The sequence below is a fragment of the Phycodurus eques genome, chromosome 2, assembly GCF_024500275.1.
Source record: "Phycodurus eques isolate BA_2022a chromosome 2, UOR_Pequ_1.1, whole genome shotgun sequence".
NCBI lineage: Eukaryota > Metazoa > Chordata > Actinopteri > Syngnathiformes > Syngnathidae > Phycodurus > Phycodurus eques.
This window is the reverse complement of record NC_084526.1, coordinates 11,925,057-11,943,328: the sequence shown is the minus strand read 5'-3', so window position 1 is coordinate 11,943,328 and position 18,272 is coordinate 11,925,057. Positions and strand designations below refer to the sequence as shown.

Below are 18,272 nucleotides of genomic sequence, written 5' to 3'. Positions count from 1 at the left end.
CGCACATGGACCCCTTTCCCAAGGGGTCCCGAGGGCCACAGTAAAACATCTGGAGGAGTCAAGGAAGGGAGGGATTTAAAGGACGGGACAGTGAAGAGGAGATAAAGGGAGGGAACGACAGACCCAAAAGAGCAGAAAAGAGTGATGGTACTAGACAGGAAGAAGAAGCTGACATGATTGGCAGATTAAGATGAGGAGCTGGAAGGAAGGAAAACCATGGATGATCAATGTGGTAAATGCCAAAGAAAAGGTAGACAGGCAGAGGAGGCTCTACAGTAAGTTAAATGAAGATAGAGAGTGGAAAAGAGGGCAGTGTGTGGCCTGACGCAAGCTCCACTAAACAAATGTAGGGCTTTTGTCCTCTAAAGTCCACTCTCAGAATGTGGTGATCAAGCAAAAATAAACCCGAGTAATGAGAATCAGTCTAGTGTGGAAATTAACTATAAAAAAGGAGGGAAAAAAGGTCAGGAAGAAGCAGAATGGCACGCAGTAGAGCCTAGACCTGCGCCAAGGCTGAACAATTCCAAGCGTCTGTTGTTTCGGATCTGGCTCTACCATTAAACACGCTGTGTTGTTTTTCTTGCGCCGAACTTCAGTTACACTTTGGCTCAGGACGTGATAGCTATATTTTTCAAAATCTGGAAAATTATGATTTTCCAGATTTTTTTTTTTTTTCCCAATCTGGGAAAATGAAAATTCATTTTCCCAGATTGGGAAAATGAAGATCAGCCATTTCCTCTGCAGGGTGTCTAGGCTCACCCTCAGAGGAGCTCAGTCAACTGGGAGAGACTCAGATTAAAGCCACTGCTTCTTCGACTCGAGAGGAGCCAGTTGAGGTGGCTTGGGCATCTACTGCAGATATTTCCCTGTTGACTTCCTGCTCATGTATTCCGGGCATGGGAAGAGACCGTAGCATAGATTTAGCTGGTCTCTATGTCCTCCCATTCGAGTAGATCGCTAGAGAAAGGGAAGTCTGCTAAGCGGAAAATGGAATAGAATGGGAATAATTTGTAAAAAACTGCGCACGACTACAGGTGCTATTAATGGTGTCACATGATCACCGTGGCCAGTGAAGATGAAAGTCAAACTGGTCATCATTACGTCAAATCATATGATTCACGTGTGGCTAGGTTTACGATGATGTTAATTGGTTTAGCATAGGTGGCAACAATGTACGATATTGTCGCTATTGTTAAATTAGTGATTAAACATGATTTTGGGGTGGTATTGTGTTGATGTTGGTGCACAGCTGTATATGATAGCAATAAAAGGAATAAATTGAACGCTGAAAGATGACGTGTTTTGGATTTCCTGAAAAGTAGTCATGTTGGAAATGTGAGGATTCCGCCCGACAGCAACAATATCCTCCTCTGCCCTGATTTTTTTCATGCAATCTTTCTGCCAAAATTCCTTTAAAAAAAATCCTGCAATGCTGGCAAAAATGAATACAAATTATAGATTGAGTTGTTTTTGTGTAATCCTGCTAAATAACAGTTCCCCAGTAGAGAGCAGAGCAGATATTAAATAGGATTGAAGAGAGTAGAGGAAGAAAGAGGAGGTTCAAAAATAGAGCCAGAATGCAAGAAAGCAAGCCTGAAAGCCTCGTCCAAATGACTAACACATCTGTCACTGAGTTGCAAAGCATGGCGAAAGAAAACGTGTGTTGTGAGATTGCATGTGTGTGTGTGTGTGAGACAGTGCCAAGCGACATGTAGGTCTAGCAATGCAGGCCGCCTGCGCTCGTACCCTCATTCCGTCCGATTGCCATGACGACCCCATTAATCAACCAGGCTGGCACAGAGCGAGGTTCCCAACCCAGCAAGAGATCAATACACACACAAATACACACAGTCCAATGGACACTGGCGTGCATGCATACACACTCGCAACAAATAGAAGTATGTGAATAGAAAATATTTAGGGGGTTATGATAGGAAGTTGAAAGCAGGCTCCAGCACGCCCGCAACCCTAGTGAGGATAAGCTGTTTGGAAATTCGATGGATGGATGTTTCTTCTGAATGCTGCACAAGTCAGACATTTTCAACCTTAGAATTGAACTGAAATGCCGCTCGTCCAAGCTCCTACTCAGAAACTCAGGAAAATTAGTGAGTTTGACTTCTGAAACTTGTTCAGCATGGAAATTGTTGTGTATTATGATCGCACCTGGATTAAGTTATTTATTAAAATGTATTTTTAAGGCTGTGTATCACTTTGTTGTCAGGTGTTCTGACAGTCACATTTTCGACAGTATTAAAAAAAATAATACAGACTACCTTCTGGAGGTGTCAGCCATGGGTTTTGTTTACCTTTGACTAAAATACAAACCTCAAAAGCTCCAAGTGGTTTCTTTACAACTTTCCAGCAGTCTTGAAAGCCGCTTCATAACTAAACAAATAAAACTTTAAAGTCTCCTTTTAGTCTACTTTGCGTACAATGATTTTTCTCCCTGACACACTGTGGTGAAGGTAGGTGTGTGACAAACGACTGCCACCAAAATAAGTCTACGCCATGTCAATGAGCCTTTCACATACACAGCCAAACACGCACGCATGCACGCACACACGCACGCGCACGCACACACACACACACACACACACACACACACACACACAGACTGTTCCATATCAATGAGAAGGTGAAAGGTCTCCATTTACATCTTGTATTAATTATGAGTGACAAGCCAAAGGTCACAGAGGGAGACGAGGCCACGCGTTTGGACAGAATATAGATCTATACTTGTATCTCCTTTTCTCCATTCACGCGCCTCCCTCTTTCTGCTGATCCATCACCCTGCCTCACCCCTCTCGTTCCTACACGCCTCTTTTACTTCTAGACCGATAGTGTTCCTCTTCTCCTTCTCACCTCCTCCATTAATACTTTCATTATATATTCTAACAACTGTCTGTGTAACATCGCTACAGACCATCAATAGGCTTGTTATTGAATGTAAACAAAAAAACATTCCTTTGGCATAAACATAATCAGAAATGTTATCAGCTAGACCTGCACAACCTGGTTCTATGTTAGATGTTGGGCATTAAAATGTGTTTTTATATATTGTTACCCTATTTAGTTACTGTACATGAGGGCAAATTATTAGAAACAGCTCCCAGTATGATGTAGTCCAGAATACATGTAAAAAATGAACGTTATCGCTAAGGCATGATGTCCAATCTGTATTTTTCGTTCAATCCTATCTTTTTATGTAGTCATTCACATTACAAAAACAAATGCGACTGTGGACAGAACGCGTCCATGACTTCATAAGCATACACACAACTGCGAGGCGCCATGCTTACGCAAGTGAATGAGGCTGCTCGCGTAGGTCTCATCATGATGCATTTGTGACAATTTCAAGAATTTTTCTGCGACTAGAGCCAACATTTTCTTATACTTATCAGATGTAAAGCATCTTCTTTCGCCACTGTTTTCTGCTACTTTGTCTGTCGTTTGCTTTTGTCACGTCTGTTTTGTCCAACAATTGTGACGTTTGTCGCCTTTGGATAACGTGTGAGACAGATGAGCACACCGTCATGTTGCACTCACGTTGGATACATATCCGATTTAGATCCACATATGAAAGAGGCCTCGGTCAGATATGAAAAAAACATTTATTGTACATTTATTCAATATCAGACGTCACATTGGGCAAAAAATGTCTGAATTGACCTGCAGTGTGAACATAGCCTAAGGCAGATTTACTGTATATAGTTGAATCATTGAATCTCATTGGATCGTGTTAAGTGTACCCAATTGTCTATTAAGTGTGCATTTTATGTATAGAGTTACTCTTTGTATCGGTATGGAGCATTTAGAAGAAAGCATTTGGGAGTGTGAATGAATGAATGCATGCGTGTGTGTGTGTGTGTGTGTGTACTTTTACCTCCACAGTGAGCGCAGACACTGCCGGTGAGCTCAAAGTCGGGTCCAGCTGGTGCTTCTTGTAAAGTAATTTATAGTGAGAAATTACACCGTTGGGCTGTTTTGGTCCAGTCCATTTCAGATGAATAGAGTATGCACCTGTGCAAGACATGCAGGACTCATAACATGCAAAAAGAAAAAAAAAACCTTAAGTTAAAGGTAACTCACCAGTGGGTGTGGCAGTGGGAGGGGTCATATCTTTTGGCTGTGCCGACAGGGTCTGGGCTAACGTCCTCTGGCTCAGAACAGAGCCTTTAGAGTTGTGGGCTTGAAGCCTGTACTGGTAGTAGGTGAAGGGCTGCAAGGATGGGCTGGCATCGAAAAACTCTAGTGGTCCACTAGACCAGATGAAAACCAGCAGTTCATCCTCGGTTTCCACTGGGGACCTGTGGCAATGACAGATTTGAATGTGAAAGTACTGTAGATATAAAGAAGGTACTATATGCAACCAAACTATATCAAGCGGCATTATTTAATGATGTTCTAGATTTTTACTTGACTCTATAAAGCAGTGTAATTTTTTTAATGTCATTAATCGATCATTACCATAGTTTCTTGTGTATTATGCGCATTTTCCCCACCAAACGCGTCAAGTCAATAGTGCGCATTATACATAGGTGTTAGGAAAATGAAATAAATTCTTCACATTGTATAAATGTATAGTGTCACCTAGGGGTTGTGAAAAAGCTGCACACTTTCATTCATATTTACACATTTATATATACAGTATGACGATAAATGGGCGCTGCTAACTGGAGCATCCCGACGTCCGCGTGCCAGCCACCATATTGCTATTCTTATCTGTTGCTACTGAAACTACCAGCTCTACGAAGCGTTCTGGTCGTCCCAAACGTCTTCCATTTAAGGATTATGTAGGCCATTGTGCTCTTAGGAACCTTAAGTGCATTTTTTGTAACGTTGGCCAGATTTGTGCCTTGCCACATTTCTGTCTCTGAGCTCTTCAGGCAGTTCCTTTGAACTATGGATAGCAGTAAATTGATAGAGTGCAATCTACATACAGTAGGTAAAAGCATTTTCCTGATTTTTGCGGTCAATTTTGGGGGTGCAGATTATACTCGAGGGCATATTATACATGAGAAATTACAGTAATCTTCCCCAGTGGATCAAGTATATTCAGTAAAATGCCTGTTCCTACTTCAAAGTGTCGTTCTTTTGTCATTTATATTAATGTTTGAACTCATAAATGTACCTATGCCAGTATTACAAATTACAATAAGTTATTGTGCTTATTTTTGTTTTATAGAAAGATGTTCCAAGAATTCTTTATTCCTTTATTCCTTTATAACCCAGACCTTACTACAGTAAGGTAAAAAGGTCTGTAAAACTTCAAGGTTTGTCCCGAACTACGATAGGTCTGACTTGTCCGGATTAGGCTGTGCAGCAGATAGAAAGGAGGCCACACATGCTATAATGAGTTGGCAGACACAATTCAAGTCAAATCAACAAGTGTGGGTGTAAAGGTTGCAGATAGCAATGAAAGTACAGTAAATGAAGATGTCCAGAAGAGATGACCGTGAAAGGTCTATTTCATTGGCCAAGGGGACGCTTGAAGGCAAAACGTGACAACAATAGATACATTTATTTCTCTTAGACAGACAACTTGTCACATTTGTGACAAAATTAGTAAACTTACTTATATAGAATAGTCAAATTAGGCAAAGGGGACTGTGCACAAAGACGTCATAACGTGTATATAAACTCGGGCTTGGACACTGTAATTCAGTTATCCCTGCAGGAATGACTCGGGGTGGTCCTTGTCATGAGTTGTATTTTTGTTGACTTGGTTTGATTAGATTTAATTTGGTTAATGTTTTTTTTTTCTTCCTGTGCCCCATGTTCATGTCTTGTCTGCTCATTTGGTTTTCGTCTTCACCTGTTCTTGGCCTTGTGTCAACCAATGGTCTACCTCCAGCCATCTCGTGTCTTGTTCAAGTGTGCCTTGTATCGTCAATTTGTTTGTATTTAATTGCCTGGGTTCGTTCAGTCCGAGTCAGATCATTGTTACTGAAAGTCATGTGTCTAGTTTTGTAATGTTTCCGATTGTGGTGAGTAGTGATGCACTGAAATTTTGGTGGCCGAATTGTTTCGGCTGAGAAAATTCATTTTCGGTTTCTGACCGAAACACTTCTGTCACCAAAATAAAACGGCCGAAATAACGTGTTGTTTATTGTTGCTAATGAGTTAGCTTTGCTGCGGCCGGTGCGCGAGCTTGTACACTATATAGTTAAGATGTATTTCCTATTAACAAGCAATGGCCACAGGGCTTTGCTGACGATGTGGTTGAATTGACAGGGACGTCAGTATTTTACACACAGCCCACAGTCAGAGAATGATAATGACATAGGCGTGCACGATAAAACATAAATGTGACAGTTAAACACATTCAACTAGTGGTAACATACATACATATTAACACAAACATGAATGATTATGGCAATAATTCAAATTCGCATGTCACAAAAAATTGTGGGAACCATGCCGCTTTACCGTCATCATGCTAGTCCAAACTGCAGCATCTCTATTGTCGCTAAACCCAACTAGTTGCTAAGCTATCGTAACATGAAGTCGCAAAGCACCAAAATAAAAAATATTGTTCTGGCAGTTAATTTCTATAGGTTGGCACCTTTGCAGTCCATCATTTTACTAATGATTGGCATAGTTTCATAACTAATCATTTGTGGGTTTGATTTATTTTTATATTTCAATTAATTTAAAGTGCTTTGTGTTCTGTTGGATTGATAATCCCTTTCTGTGTGTCTGCTTTCGGTTTTGTTTTTCGGAATTGTTTCCTAGTAAGCCCCAGTTTCAGTTTAAGGTTTCGGTCATGAATTTTAATTTCGGTGCATCACGAGTAGGTAGTGCTTTGTTTCTTAATGTTTCTTTGTTACTTTGTGTCTTCATTTTTGGGACTAATTTTTTATTTAGATTTTTCCGTATGCCTTGTTTGCCTTTTTTTTTTTTTGTTCTGGAAAATAATAATAAATAATAAATAATTCTTTGGGGTTCATCTTGCCTTGGCTCCCTGCACTGAGGTCTGCCACTTTTGCCATCACCACCACAAACCCTGACAGTCCTGCATGTGGGAATCAACTCTTTGTGCTAAAGTTTTCTCAGATAGCTGCTTTTCCTTCTGGACTTAGGCAATTTTTCAACATCAAATATCTCAGAACATTTTTGATATTGCAAACCTGAGAAAATGTTTGATACTACAGAGAGACCATTTATGGCACATATTTTTATTTAAGATCAAGAGTCTCAGAGAAGATGTTGATCACTCAGGCAGAGTGGGACTCAGACTCAAGCTGGAATTCGCCAGTCCAATTCTGACACATCGCCGCCGAAAAGTCCGATAGGTGGGATAGGTTCCAGCTACTCGCCAACCCTAATGAGGACAAGCCTATAGAAAATGAATGGATGTTGGTGAACTTAAATGTACTTAAAATAAGATAGCTGAATGTGTCGTGAAGTGAACGAGTAGCGTTTCTCTGCACGTGTGTATGAGAGAAAAGACCACTACTGCTTCTTTAGTGGCTGTTCGGTTGAGTCTCAAAAGTCAAGTGTGTCAGAGTGCAAATGTATGCTTCTATGCTAATGTGTGTTTCCTCAGGACTTAAAGGGCTTAATTCAATCTGACCCTGCATCCAGATCACACAGTCCTTGGTCAACAATCAGAGCACGACCTTCGATGGGACTCAAAACACACAGTAGCACATGCACACACATAAGAGGATGGTCTACCTGAAGATACATCGCATCAAAAACTTTAATACTCTACACCATAAGTATGTGCTTGTGAAGTATGTATGACACATGTAAGGTCGTGATATGCCATCATTAAAATATGAAGTAAATGTAGTATTGTTTGTTGTATCTTGTTACCTGTATATATGGTAGGAGGTGATGATGCCATTGGGTTTTTTGGGGGGAGCCCAGTGGATCTCCAGGACAGTTGCACCGGCTGCAGTTACTGAGGGTGGCGATAAATATTCTGGTGCAGTTTCTAAAGTCCGAACATACACACCCTCTCCTACACCACAACCCCCTACATGGGAAACAACAGGAGAGTTTTGTGACATTTCTGAAAAGGTCACGCCAAGAAGTCCTCTATATACAGCAATAACCCCAAACATACAGTCAAGAGTTGTGTAGAGCTTTCTCAAATCACGATAGGAACAAGGAGCTATGCACCAGGCATAATAAACTCCACACCATCTAACCAGGTCATGATTACACGAGGGACAGAAGGACTAAATAGCCCAACTTCTGAACTGGGCTCCACATTAACTTACTGCAGAGTTAAGTACAGTGAAACCTTAAAATCCCAGTGCCGCAAGGTCGTAGTTTTCTTCTTACATTTGTATGACAATTAGAAAATATTGACACTGCAAGGGAGCATCCTCCTACTGTAATTCACAACATTGATCAATTTCCTCTATTTTCTCAAGTTGATACAATTGGTCAGTCCCCACGTGAGTCTGTTATTTTTATAAATTAATGACCAATCTAAAGTATTAAAATGTGAGGTTTCTGCCCGACAGCACAGACACACAATTAATAAAGGTTTTATGATGGCAAAATTTTGCGAGGGCATTATTAAAGTGAACTGCGTTTGCAATGTTTGGTATATATGATCTCTTCCGACTTGAGTAACATAACAATAAGATACAACCTTCGATAATCATTTCCAGATTTATATATTTTTACAAATCGTAATTTCAACATAGGCCGCCATTGTTTTTTCGTCGCAGTGCATTCTGGGTAGTGACGTCAAATGGGGATGTGCCCGATGCCCGGAGTTTTTAGCAGTTAGCAGCCATTTCAGATCGAGCCAGAGTGTGATCAGGGAAATGAGGAGAGTGAGGAAGACAAGAAATGAGGATGAAGATGACAGGAGTGAAGAAACTCGAGTTGGTCATATTCAGTGGTGCTTTCGCATGTCACATGCGGCTGTTTAGACTCCTTATGAGGAAATAATAAAAAGAAAGAATCTGGGTTGAAGTGACGAGAGCACAGCCGCGGATCTTTCGGCAGCTCAACTCTTCCGACCGCATCCTCCCACCGTTTCCTCAACTTTCTCTCTTTTGGGAAAGCTATGAATGCTTAACTCCTTTTTTTGCATTCCGTCCTGATTGGAAATTGCATCCAAAAGCGGCGCAGTATGGCATATCTTTAACTCTTTTCGCTGACGATAAAGGTTGTTTGCAAATGGCTAGCTTAGCTCCGCCGAGAACAGAAAAGTAACAATTTTACAACAGCCATTCTACGTCATCATTCCCAGACTGCTTTGTGCACGCTAAAACATGGTGGCGACAGTGTATCAAATTATGGTCTAAAAAAATATATATTTTTTAACTTATAGGAGTAAATTATAAATATATAGCACTGTATTTCAGTAGTAGAGGTCAGTAGTTGTAAAATTAAATGTATTTGTCAGCTCACTTTAAGGGAGAAATGTTTCCAAACACTAGGCTGACCATCACTGTACAATAAGAGATGGACAAGAGTAAGAGCTTCTGATTGAAATTACAAAAAAGGACAAGTTTTCCTTCACATTGTCCTCTTGTGGATGACAGAAAAAATGCAATTAAGCATCTTTTACACTTACCACTCTGACAAGCCTGCACTCGGATATAATAGGTGGTGAAGGGCTGAAGAACTCTCAAAGTGAGCTTCAGCTCTTGGCCTGTGGGATGTATTGTGGCAGCTCCACTTCCAGGATTCAACAGAATGTTGTAGCTTACAGAATGGCTAATGTTGAAGCGGGCTACGGGAAAGGGAAAACACACACACACAATAAATACCATCATCAATACTACATATTTCATTATCTCAATATAATTTCTACTGGCAGTGAAGGCAAATATTATATTGTAGGCAGAGCTTCTGAAGAACGTTGCCTAAAAAAATACACAGGCCCTGAATAAAAATATTATGTTGTTCATTTAATTCAATGTTTACAGATAAAATTAAGTTGCTTTTATCCCATATTTACCACAAACATTTTTCAACTTGACCATGCAAAGTCTGTTTTTAATTTCATTCTAAAAACGCACAGGTTTTAACTGTGGACTCAGAACCAGGCAGAAACACACCAATGTGTACAGAAACACACCAACCCCACATGCACAGTGGCTCTGTTAATATTCTCCCTGGAGGTTTTTCCATAATTCAGGCCAACTGTATTGTGATGGGTAATTCAACATTCATGAACTCTGGATATCTTTGAGAATGAACTGATTACCGGACAAATGAAAGACTTCAATTATTCACCCCCTCACCAACTTATATATGCACACATGCACAGAGATGCACACACACACACTCTTGCAATTCTGATTGCGGTATAACTGACTTTTAATATGTGCACACTTTAAACAGACCCCACACACTGAGAGATTTTATGAATTACCTCCCTCCCCTGCACATAAGCCTGATGTGTGATTTTCAAGTTATTTCTCTCCCAAAACATAGCCATATGGATTTTTTTACATTCTTACGCAAACAAATCCACCACAAGGAAGCAATGACAGAATAATCACTTTAATAGCCATATGTCAGCGCTTTGACTGTTAGTGTATGCACATGAAGAAGCAAACACATGGGTATGTATGTACACACAGACAGGCGCACTATCAAAGAGCGAGGCACGCACGCACGCACGCACGCACTCACTCACACACGGACACATACACATTCACCCGTCTGAGACACTCCAGACTCTGGGCTCTGGGAGCTAACCAAGCGTGAGAACCCAGACGATATTTCCTCACCTTTAAAATCAACCCATAATGACAATAGAATAGACCTGCCTATGGAAATATCTCCACAGTGATGTGCACGCACACAAAAACAAACACACACACCTACACAGGAAATATACCCAAGCAAAACTGCACACAAAGCCACAAGCGCAACAAAGTGAAGTGTCTGTGCTGGTTGGCCCTATAAGCAGTTTCTGAGATAGGAAATCATGCTAATGAGAACTTAATAAGCGGCGATAGATGGGTTAGGGCAGACAATCACTAGCCCATAAGCACGAAACTCAGCCCAAAGTGTATGCTACTGTGTGTGTATATGTGTGCACAGGTCCTGAGAGGCCAGAAGGTGACTGGTAAACTACTTTGGGATTTTGTTTGAGTCCAACCTGAGTAGGAGGTGATTCAAAAGGGAACATTCCCGCTCAGTATGTTGCGATAATTATTATGATTATTATTACTATTATTATAACAATTGTGACAGTGGAAATAAGAAAAAAGGAATCATTTACAGATAATGTAATTTCAGCGACAAATACTACATCATACAACAAACCAATGCAATTGTTTATATTAAGATTTTCATTCATCCACCAGATGACGCTACTTTCTCCTATTCAAGCTATACAATAAAATGTAACACGTTTTAGTATTTTCTTCTTGATGTAGGATAATGGTGCATTTAAAAAGAAAGCAAATTGTTGTCTATTGCAATGCTTCTTCACACATGCACACAGGTACGCGCGCACACAAACACACACACCTGTCATGATAAGACAAATATGTATTTCATTGTTAATTATATCATTAAACACCATGACAATGGTGACTAATCTGCATGTCATTTTGATGAAGATGCTGTGAAAATGACCATCCATCTGTTTGAACCGCTACTCACCAGGAGGGGTCCAGGCCAAGGAGATGGAGTGGGGGCCGGTGACTGTCACATTGTGTGGAGCTGGGATCCCAGAGGGGCATGAGTATGGTGTTTTTATAACATATTTGTCACTCAAACCAGTACCGCCGCCTGTGATGGCCTCCAGTTCATAAACATACCTAAAGAGGAGACACAGGGGCAGAGCTGATTGGAATTGACTAAAGAAGCTTACACAAAATAATTTCTATGCATAAAGCGCCTGTTCCATTCTTATCTAAATAATTTTCCATAATTAGCTGGCTGTTTTACGTTAGCTTCACTCATGTGAGAGTAAGCTATTTTGGTGTATCCTTCTTGGCTTCATTCCAGTGTGGTGTCCCTCATGGTTCTATTCTTGAGCCACTCTTCTCACTGTAAATGTTTCATTACGGTTAGTTGTTTAGCTGTACTCCCTTCACTGAGATGCTGATCATACCCAAATTTGTGAGACCACCAAATAGCTTGTGAGAGCTCAGCTCAATGAGCATCTAAAGGATAAAATCAAACTTAAAACTGTGCTTTGCTTCTTTATGATGTCCCCATTGAAAGATAACAGTGAAGGCAAAGAGGAAAAGTGTAATTCTATCCATAGATCAGGAAATGTAATTTATGGTAACACAGGGAAGCACTCCACACATCTCTGTTCTGGCTGCTTAGTACAAAATGGCTAAGTCAGCAATAAGTCGACGATAACCTAGCATGCCCTGCCAATGCATATCAGTTAAGGAATAGAGCGCTGTGGCAGCTTGGTCTCTTCTGCAATGTAGCCACGCAGACTACGCTTCCCGACTCATTCCATACATCTCTGTCCAGCTCAGTACAGTATGGTTAATAATAATACTTAAAGCAGAAGAAAATAATGTATACAGCAAAATGGGGGATATGAAGTCTGGATGCAAAGCAAATCAAATTATTTATATAGCTCATTTCATACACAAGGTAACTCAATGTGGTTTACATCATTAAAAGCATTTAAAAAGAAAGAAAGAAAAAAGGCTTATAAACATTTAAATAAAAGAGGAAAAAAAGTACAATTAAAACAGCATACAGTGCAAGACATTTCAAAGTGGAAATACTCTTAAAAGCATGAGAAAAAAAAGAGTTTTTAACCTGGACTTAAAAACATTCACACTTGGGGTTGACGTCGCTTCAGTTGGCAACTTATTCCATTTGTGTGCAGCTATTATGCTGCTTCGCCATGTTTGCTTTGGAGTCTGTGCTCCACTATTTGACCTGAGTCTGTCGATCTCAGAGCCCTACTGGGTTTATATTCCATTAGCATTTCTTTCATATATTCAGGACCTAAACCATTTAGTGATTTATAGACCAGTAGCAGAACTTCTAAAAATCTATTCAAAAGCTGACTGGGAGCCAGTATAAAGACTTTCAAATTGGAGTAATATACTCTGACCTCTTTGATCTGGTCAGAACCCGAGCTGCAGCATTCTGAATGAGCTGCAGCTGTTTAATGCTCTTTTTGGGGAGTCCAGTCAGAAAACTGTTACAATAGTCAAGTCTACTTGAGATAAAAGCATGGATGAGCTTCTCCTCTTCTATGCAAGGTGACCTTAACCCTAATGTTCCTACATGGAGAGAGTAGATGTTTTGGAAATATCTATAGCAGTACATAGTTTAACTAAACATTACATCAAGTACGCAAATCTTCTTTTGAGCGATGGCCGATTGGTCAGTTTGTTGATACAAACTGGGTTTCATGAATGGGAAGGTTCCTTTATTGTCACTTAAAGATATCTTTTCACATGGAGGCAACAAAATGTGCAAGTGAGGGGACCAGCAGTGACAGTGGTTAGAAAAAAAAGTAAGGCTAAAAATCATTATACTGTATATAACTCCCTCCATACATAACAGCATCTCAGCCAGCCTGCTTTAAAATATTCAAGGAAAATGTATTACTTTAAACCTGAACCAGCCTTAGGTCCCACATTACATCTGTTCTTTCTTCACTCCACTGGCGGTAGAAGTCAGAGTCAATTAGAAGAGCCTGTTCATTACCCTTAAGGTGTACATAACCTCAACCCTGGCAACATTTTGGACCATCACGTTCCTCGTTCCATTCATAGAGTCCAACTCTACTTAAATCCTTGTTTCTTATCATTCTCGCACCATAACCATGGATCAATCTTTATTTCACACTCTAATGTGCTAGTATTCTTCTGCCTCTATTTTCTTCAACCCCAATTATTTTCTTATGACGCGCTTAGTAATCTCCCCTGAGAAGAGCAATGTAAATAAAGGTTTACTTTTCAAGAGAATGATCATATAAACGTCCCTCTCTTCATCATCCTTATGCAATTTTCCATCTGTCCTGCCGTCTTTTCCTACACGCTCGCTACCTCTCTCAGCCATGACATCATAAGATAGATTTCCCTTTTAAGAGCGTGCGGCTGGCTGGCACTAAAGCCTACATTAGCTGTGTAAGTGGGCCGCCATTTAACATTAAAAGCCCTTAATTTGCTATAAACTCGGACACACATGCATCAATAGGTGGCGGTGCTGGGTTATTGTTCCTGGGCTGAGTGTTTTAAACAGGAGGCCATTAGCACCTCAGCGGAGGGTTAGAAGCCAGTCAGGAAAAAGGTATTAAAGCGACTCATATGTTCACACTGGCATGGACATAAAACCATGAAAAATATACTTTCAATGATGGCAAGGAGAGATGGAAAGAAGAAAAGTCACGATGAGAGAACGACTATGAGGATGAATTTAAACACTATCACAAAAAGGTGTTCACTTAAACGCAAACACCACCATGGCATAACAAAATAAAATGATGTGCGTGTGAGTGGACTATTTACATGTGTTTCCTCGTGGCGGTGAACGTGTGTGTTCGTGTCCTGTGGGGCCCGCCACAGAGAATAGGTTAATTCTCTCGTCATCTTAGACACTTCCTGGAGTGCTGAAGCAAAGTGACAGCTAATCAACATTGTCATAAATAATCAATGGCCACTTGGAGCAGACCCGTGCACACGCACAAAGTCATGCCTGGACACACGAGTCTGCTTAGATAATGGGGCCGCCGCTCCCGGTGTAATTCTCGGTTGCAGGGCTAAATTGGGAAAAGAAGGAGGCGGAGGACAGGAATGAGGTGAGAGATGGGAAGGGCTGAAGTGGATATTGGGAAAGGGGGTGAAGTGAAGGGGTTCAGGACAGGAATGCCTTCTGGCAGACTATGGAATGAGGGAAAATTAAACGTCACACACACACTGTCCTTAGATTCTTCGTTTGTGTACATTAGTCATCGCACGCCATGCTCTTTGTTTTTCCTATCCATCCATTATGTATCTATCCAATGATCTGGCTGTCTGTCTGTCTGTCTGTCCAGCTATCTATCCATCCATCCGTCCACCCTGAAACAGGGGGAAAAAATAGGTGGAGGGAAAGAGGGTGTCATTTATCACACCCCCATAATTAAAACAGCAAATCCGTCTCGGAAAAAGGCACAGATTAATAAAGGTTAAATTAAAATAAACAAATACATAAAAATTTACGCTTCGCTGCTGTCTGCAAGCAAAAGTCAGATCGGATTTGTGATTTTATTGCGTGGGCAGGTGTTTATGTGTGTGTGTGTGTGTGTGTGTTGGATGGATCTGTTTGCATCATTGGCACGTCAAATATTTGCACATTAAATGACACAAACAGACCTATAGAGAGTGCAGTCCTCAGAGGGATATGCGGATGTGGAGCCTTTAAAGCAGGGTCACCCCAACTAAAACTACACATTAACATGCATGCAAATCTGGAATTTAATTAATGGTGAAGTTAAAAGTGCAGTGTTGTTTTGCAGGGGCCGTGTTTCTGTTCAGGTGTGCTGATGTACCTGCGGTTCGGCAGGAGTCCAGTGTCAGTATAATTCTGGTCACGGTAGTCTCCGGTAAAAATAGTGTGACCGCCTCTGCGCAGTTTGTACCGGGAGACAAGTCCATTGGGCCTGGCCGGCTCATGCCAGTACAGTTCCACCACAGATGAGTTGACTATCACGTGTCTGGGCCTCGACCACACACCTACAGTTGGACGGAAAGCACAGAAAACTATTAATTAGTCACTTTTGATCCACATTTGATCCAGCACATGTAATTTCCAAAAGCAAATAAAACCTCAGAGGAATTGAAATATGTAACCCACAAATACTCAAAATACAGTTTATAATATTAAACATTGCATCATCTGCTTAATAAATCTTGTACAGGAAGTAATGACTTGAAATGGTCAATGGTAGGATAAAGGTACCCCATCCCTTCTGTAAATTATCATACCCTTTAAATTGAATAAATGCTTTTACAATAACTCTCACAATAAAAATCTTGTGGAGCCTGAAAAAACACAGTCTGATATCATTTTTAACTGAGAATTGCTCCAATTGGTTTGTATTTCTTATCTTCTGCTGTGACATTGATACACAAAGTGCTGTTTATTAAACAACACAGGCAACAACTCGTTACGTTTCAATGACAGAAAGACATTATTTTCCATGCGCTCATAGAGCCAAAGAGTAAATCACATCCACTCCTGAAGGATTTCTGCATTTTTTTTAAAATATAAATTTATGATATTTTCATGATGTAAGTACATTTTTTCAGTTTCCAATTAAAAGGGTTTTCTGATAATCAACCCACGCATCTTAGAGAATAGGTTACTGTAAATTATACAATTTTAATTAATTTAAGTTGATGTGATTGATTTGTGGTGGCGCCGTCAGTGACATGAAGACACTGGAATAAGTAGAGGGAGGGGCTTGAAGGGAGAAACGAGTCACTAAAGACATTGAACGCAGCACGAAAAGGCAGAAAATGGTTGGGGAAACAAGGTGGATACATACTGTATTTAACTTGATGCAAATGACATTTTGAAATGTTTGAAATTGATAAGCTGTTGTTTCAGTGTCGCAAAAATCTAAATGGACAGGGAGTGATTTTGTAATGGGAATAAAAAGAGTGTGTTTATTTATTTAAAAAAATACATAATAATAAAATCATATGATTTGCACATTAAAAATTGCAGTTCTTCAGAGTCGTGTGTCTGATGTAAACAAATTTGTGTGTGGGTACCAGTGGGAGCGGCTTGCAGGGTGCGTCCTGTGGAAGGTGAACTGGTGCCACATCCCACAGCTGTGCAGGCCACTAGTACAAAAGTGTAGCCTGTGAATGGCTGCAAACCTATAGCAGAAAAGAGGATGATTCATATGTGCACAAATACATACAGGTATTTCCCAACCCTTGTTGGCATTCAATAGACATTAATTGCGCTAATGAGTTGTTTTCCTTAATGAACAGGTGTAAGAAAAGGCACTATAAAAGAAAAAAGGGGAAATGAGGTGAAAGGTAAGTAAGAAAGAGGACAATTTTGCCAATATATCTATTCTCTTGCATTGAGTTACACCCACCCTCCCTCTGTTCTTGCCACTCTCAATGGACAGATCCATAGCTGTCCATGCTAAATTATGCATGCCATAACTCAATAATGAAACAACGTAAAGACGGGCAGCTGCGGCGCTGACACGGGATGGAAGCAGTCCGACGCCGTAATGTCATCAGATTTTGATCTATGATAATTATGATACCTTGGTATGCGTTTAGGCTACGGCGTCCTGACATGATTTATTTATGGGACCCTTGCCCTGCAGTCTCTAAGAAATCACACAGCCACTTGAGTGGATCTTTAAGTGTATATGAGATTTATTTGTGGGGAAATTGAAGTGCATTTTTAAAATTTTAGAAAATACATTTGAAAATTTTGAGTTTTCAGTTATTATTCCTTGCTCTTGGTGCACAGTGGGTAAGCAACACAGCTAAATGCAAATCCTTCAAGGTGTGATGGGACTTGACTGAATGTTTTATGGTCATTCACTTAGCACTTGACTGCATACAACAGCTTGCAAATCAAATTCATGACGAACGAAAAGGCGTAAAACAGTTTTAGTTCAAATGATGACTCCAACGATAGACTGTGGCACTGCAATGATATCTGCTGAGGAAATATGTATATTATATATATTCTACATATATTCATGTCAAGCAATAAATAATATTCATTTAATAGATATATCCAGAAACAGTGAATCAATTCTTTATTCCCATGCGGTTTAGGAACATGGATTAGAATGATATTTTAAGTGTTCAATGTTTCCTTTTTTTTTTTATCTACAGAAGTACTCTCGACTTAAAAATATCGAATAAGTTGCATAAATAGGCACTGTGATTTTCATTAGAAGGGAGCAATTTACAATTTAGTCAATCGAACTGATCTGCTGCTAGTCTCCCCCCACAGTGATTGTTTGGGGTGTGCTACTGTGCAACTCAGCTGCTAGTCGTACTCAGCCAGTGTGGACACATGCAACATGGAACATGTCTACACATACATACATGCATGCACGCACGCAAACACACACACACACACACACACACACACACACGATCACACACTGAATTCACTGTGGAGAGCATCGCTCTCGACTGCTTGGCCTGCTTAACATGCCTTGTGGGCCCCCGTGCTTAACAACCACTGATCAATGTGTGTGCTTGTGTGTGTGTGTTCTCACTTGGTTGTGTTTGGGTTAAATAAAGAAAACCTGTCAGCCGGGGTTGAATCGTAAGGCCACGTCACACAGTTTAACCGTTCAACTAAGCATGTGTGTAAGTCAG

At 40.4% G+C, this 18,272-nt stretch overlaps 1 protein-coding gene across 6 annotated transcripts in view; it reads right to left on the bottom strand.

Annotated features, from left to right (window-relative positions):
- Positions 1 to 18,272, bottom strand: part of ush2a (Usher syndrome 2A (autosomal recessive, mild)) — a 239,970-nt gene that overhangs the window by 32,041 nt on the left and 189,657 nt on the right. For all 6 annotated transcript variants that reach the window (XM_061667225.1, XM_061667224.1, XM_061667255.1 and 3 more), the window contains 7 exons: positions 16,680 to 16,787; positions 15,452 to 15,635; positions 11,596 to 11,753; positions 9,548 to 9,706; positions 7,822 to 7,984; positions 4,090 to 4,307; positions 3,884 to 4,020 (listed from right to left, as the gene is read on the bottom strand). In XM_061667225.1, coding sequence (XP_061523209.1) covers positions 3,884 to 4,020; positions 4,090 to 4,307; positions 7,822 to 7,984; positions 9,548 to 9,706; positions 11,596 to 11,753; positions 15,452 to 15,635; positions 16,680 to 16,787 — 1,127 coding nt within the window. The remainder of the gene's footprint in view (positions 1 to 3,883; positions 4,021 to 4,089; positions 4,308 to 7,821; positions 7,985 to 9,547; positions 9,707 to 11,595; positions 11,754 to 15,451; positions 15,636 to 16,679; positions 16,788 to 18,272) is intronic.